This window comes from Pteropus alecto, unplaced genomic scaffold, assembly GCF_000325575.1.
Source record: "Pteropus alecto unplaced genomic scaffold, ASM32557v1 scaffold214, whole genome shotgun sequence".
In the NCBI taxonomy this organism is placed as follows: Eukaryota; Metazoa; Chordata; class Mammalia; order Chiroptera; family Pteropodidae; genus Pteropus; species Pteropus alecto.
The window spans coordinates 765,541-770,131 of NW_006435787.1; the positions used below are offsets into that span (position 1 = coordinate 765,541).

General features: G+C 67.5%; 1 protein-coding gene across 16 annotated transcripts in view; it reads right to left on the reverse strand.

Annotated features, from left to right (window-relative positions):
• Positions 1-53: 53 nt before the first annotated feature.
• LOC102891693 (tensin-3) overlaps positions 54-4,591 on the reverse strand; it is a 117,945-nt gene continuing 113,407 nt past the window's right edge. For 11 of the 16 annotated variants that reach the window (XM_025046485.1, XM_025046486.1, XM_025046496.1 and 8 more), the window contains 5 exons: positions 3,152-3,765; positions 2,816-2,902; positions 2,082-2,213; positions 1,290-1,385; positions 55-793 (listed from right to left, as the gene is read on the reverse strand). In XM_025046485.1, coding sequence (XP_024902253.1) covers positions 435-793; positions 1,290-1,385; positions 2,082-2,213; positions 2,816-2,902; positions 3,152-3,765 — 1,288 coding nt within the window. In that variant the 3' untranslated portion in view covers positions 55-434. Of the gene's footprint in view, positions 794-1,289; positions 1,386-2,081; positions 2,214-2,815; positions 2,903-3,151; positions 3,766-4,591 lie in introns of all 16 variants that reach the window. The other 5 variants (XM_025046487.1, XM_025046491.1, XM_025046494.1 and 2 more) reach the window with 1 other exon arrangement.

The window sequence follows — 4,591 nt, forward strand, 5'->3', positions numbered from 1 at the left end:
GGTGACAGCAGCCCAGCCGAGAAGCTGCCATCGTGTTCTGGGCAAAAGCTGGGACGACACAGTTCAGCAAATGCCTCCCTGAGCTCTGAGTTAATTTACGTGAACGACTAAATTATAAAAGGGAATTCGCACCGACCTACACTCGGAATCGCTCGCCTTCGTGGAATGTAATAAACCACGTGAACCGAGTCGCTGGAGAGCCGGGACGTAAAGTCCCATCCCTGTCACACTGCGGGTGTTACTTATTTTAATTTTTTATTACGGATCTTTGCAAACAGCCGTGGAGGGGAAGGGGAGGCTCGCTCGATGCTCTGTAGACTCATAAGTTCGCGTGGGTGACCTTGAAGGCCCCGTGCTTCGGGCACTGTGCATTTTTGAGCGACAGGGTCTCTGCTGCAAAGCCCCGGGACGGCGTGCCTGCCAAAGGTCACCACTCAGGGCGCAGGCTTTACCCGCGAGGACAGGACGGAGGGCTCACGGGGTGACGTCTCTCGCCGTGTCCTCAGAGACCCCGACGCCAGCGCGCCCGGCAGACCGCAGGCGACCTCTGTCCTGCCTGCTGCACCCTCTTCGGGGGACGCATCTGCTGGAGCTCCCGGCACCCACCCCCCCCGGAACCGACGGCAGGACGGCCTGGCCCCCTCTCCCACAGCACGCTGGCGAACTGGGTTTCTAAACCGCGGGACGACGACAACCCCGAAGCCCGGCTGCCTACCTCTGTCCGGGATGAGCAGCTTGCAGGGCAAGGCCAAGGGCGTGATGGCGTGCTGACTCACCAAGGCCGTCAGGCTGCCTGCGGGACGGGAGGCAGGTGAGCACGCGCGGGGGCAGCGCTCAGCCCGCCCCGAAGCCAGTGGCTGCGCAGGGGCTCCATCGCACGGGGCTCCGTGTGGCACGCCCTCCCCGGGAGCCCCAGGTTCAGCCAGGCAGCGAGGGGGTGGGGTAGGAGCAGACGCGCACCCTCGCCACCCCAGAAGGCAACGCCAGGCTGCCGACGTGGACAGCGCCCGCCCCCGCTCCATCATCCCCGTGAGACGGGGACGCTTCCGAGCACGCGCGCCTCGCCCGGGGAGCCCGGGGCCTCGTGTCCCAGGGAGGAGGGACGCGCTGTGGCCGTCCTGTGCCGGGGAGAGCGGCAGGCAGGGGGAGCCTCCTCCACGCTCGTCCGCCCCTGCACACCCAGTGCACCTCAGAGACGGTGACCGGGCGGGAGGACCCTCAGAACCGGAGACGAAAGTGCCCGCGAGGACAGAGGACCGGAGGATGCCAGCGCCCGCCCCGCCACTCACCAAAGTACGGCTCGTTGGAGCAGCCCTTCAGCCGCACGCCCCGCGGGGTGCACTCGACCAGGAAGTGCCGGACCAGTTCGTTGGCCAGGTCGCCCGCTGCGGGGGGAGACGGGACAGGGTGTGGCGGTCACGGCCGGGGCGGCCCTGGGAAGCCCCGTGCGTCAGGGTCTGGCCACTGCCGCGGGCAGCCAAGGGTCCTCCCAGACTGGGGGCCGGGCTGCAGGACGGGGGCCGACAGCACTGGGTGGACGGCTGGGTGCCCCCTACGCCCTCCAGTGCCCAGGTCGGGCGGGCGGGCCCCTGGGGACTGCCGGGTGCAGGGCCAGGAACCAGGCGAGCCGGGCGCCACCTGAGTGTCAAGGGGGTGCACGCGGCGGCACCGGGCAGTCCGCGCGCAGACGTGCGGGAGTGACTCCAGACGGTCACTACGGGGAGGAGGGCGAGCCGGGTGCCACCTGAGTGTCAAGGGGGGTGCACGCGGTGGCACCGGGCAGTCCGCGAGCAGATGTGCGGGGAGTGACTCCAGACGGTCACTACGGGGAGGAGGGGACTGGGGTGGACGGGCTGAGAACGGGGACGTCTTGGTGCAGGCCCTGTTTTACGTCGTGGTATCTGAACCCTGGAGAGGTCACCCGTTCAGAGCAATAAAGAAGTAATATTTACAAATCACTAACACTCTGTCCCGAACGAGGACGGTGCTGAGAGAGACGGGCCCGAGAACCCCAGGCAGAGGGAGACTGGGAGCGCCGCCCCACGAGCAGGCACGCGGCCGGCACGGTCCTGGCCGCCTACCTTTCCTGTTCAGCTGCAGGACGGAGGGCGGGGGTGTGGCCACCTTCATGGCCAGGCCGTAGGCGCCCCGGAAGGAGTGGCTGTCCCTGACGATGAATGACCCGGGCTCCTTGTCCTTCAGCATGGCGATGGCTGGAGGAGCAGAGGGATGGACGTCGCCGGGGCACACGTGCGGTCTGCTTCCACCGTGGCCGCCTTCTGCTCCTGGGCAGGTGGGGCCGGGCCGGCCGGGGTACCCGCTCCCGCAGTTCAGTGCCCCGGGGACGGGCTCTGTGACCACTAGGGTTTCCTGGGGGCCCCTCCCTTTGGATCTCATGCCCCCGTTAGCCCTGAGTGACTTGACGAGGACCCCGCGGAGCCCAGGTCCCAGTACGACGGCTGGCGGGCAGGAAGTGGGCGGAGGCCGCCACGCCAACCCCGCCGTGGCCCCACGTGGCGTTTCCTTGAGGATTTCAGGGTGTGAGCTCAATTAATGTCAGTCAAAGGAGAGAACTTCCTAATCACACTTTCTGAAGGTAAGAAGAATACGCCCCCCGAAGTTACTCGATACTAAATACAAATCCCAAGATTTGCCCCAGACAATGGCAGAAATGCTATACTTCATCCTGTGGCTCCATGGCCAGCTGTGTCCAGCCTGGACAGGCCGGGACCTTCCACGTGAGGCTGTCACCAATGAGTCGAGGCTGACAGCCCCGGGAAGTGACGCCTGCCCGCCGGACCCCCCTGCCACGCACCTTGCTCCCTGGAGATGTCCGCTTTATACCAGAACCTGGATGTGTCCTGTACGAAGTTCACGGACACGGGCTTGTCCCCTGGGTCGTCTGCAAAGCAAAATTTAAACGGGCATTTAAACGGTCGTGGTGAAGGGCGTTTTCTTGCCGGCTCTGGCCCCCAGGAACTGGGAGGTCAGAGCCCCCCTCCTGGGCCGGGGTGGGGTGTCCGGGGAGAGGACGGCGTGGAGCGTGGAGTGTGACGGAGCCGGCGGCAGAGGCCCAGGCCCACGTGTGACCCCGGGGTCCTTCCTGAGCACGCGGTGGACCAGGTGTGTCTGGACCTGGGAGCTCACCCACCTGGCGAAGGGGCGGCGGCCTCGGGGGGCCTGGGCAGGTCCGGGAGGACGTGCGGGAACGGGATGCTCGCCGTGCTCCCGCTGTGCGGGCTGGAGAAGCCGCTGGAGGACGGGGAGACGGAGCCCAGGGAGCGGTCGCCCTCCGAGGCCCGCTTCTTCTCGGGCAGGGGCGGGCCCTGCAGGGCGGGGCCGTGGTGGCCGCCGTGGCCGGGGGCCATCGCGAGGAAGCCGTGCGGCAGGAAGCCGTTGTCGGCAGCCACGGCTGCTGTCCGCAGGGTGCTGGGCGGCTGGGGTGCGCCGTGGGAATTGCCTGACAGGGTCCCCGGGTCCTCTCCAGGGAGCAGGCCGCTGACCACGGGGGCCGTGCCGAAGCCCAGGAAGGCCTGGCCGCTCAGGGGACCCAGAGCTTCCGGTGGCCCCACCAGGGACAGCTCGTGGCCGTGGAGAGCCGAGTGGAGCTCGGCAGGAGGCAGATGTGGCCAGCCGGGGCCGTCGGTGCCGGGGCCCGCGAACTCGCTGGTGCCGAGGCGGCTTCCTGGGGGCCGGCTGCCCCCCAGCAGGGCCAGCGTGGGCTGGGGGCTGGTCTCCACCCAGTGGTGCTCGGTGGACGGGGCGCTGGTTGGGAGAGAAACCAGTTAGAGGGGACCCAGGTGCAAGGCAAGGCCGAAAAACCAGCAGCACCCGTGGCTTGGGGGAGACGGGGCTGAGGGGGACGGCACGCGAGGGGCCCCCGCCCGCTGCCTCCTCCCGCCTTGCTCTTTGTCCAGCAGATGTGGCCCCTCCGTCCTTTACAGCTGTGTCGCCAGCTGGCAGCTGCCTCAGCCCCGTGCCCAGCCCCAGCGTGTGCACACGGGGGCTGGCGGCGCCCGCTCTGGTCCCACCACACCAGGAACGGGTGTCAACCAGGCCACCGCCACCTGCGGCTAACCGTCTGCTTCTCTGCAAGGGGCCACGTTCCCCAGATAGAAATCCTGTCCCCCAAATTCCTCTGCCCCTGAGGCCTGACGCGGGCGCCTGGCCCAGTCGGTTCTCACTAGAGCTTGCTGGACGAGCCAGCTCATTGAGGGGTACCAGTGAGGACGTCGGAAATCACCCCACGTTCAGGAATAGACGGACCGCTGGTCAACCACCCACCCGCACGCTCACACTGATTTCCTAGAGACACTGCTGTGCTGTGTGCGGTGCGTGTCCTTGGGGAGACCCCCCCCTTTCCTTCTACGAGGAGCCGCGAGGGAGCGACTTGCAGAGCACCGACGGCCTGGCCACCCTGTCTCGAGCCTCTTGTGACGTGGGAACGGGACGCTTCTCTGTCCGCGGCTGCTGCTCTCTGAGCTCCCCGTCCCACCGAGGACTGTCCCCACGCTTTCTCAACCCCAGCACGAGCCTGATGCACCCTGAGGAGCACCGCTCCACCTGCCCGCCCGCCTGCCCGCCCGCCTGC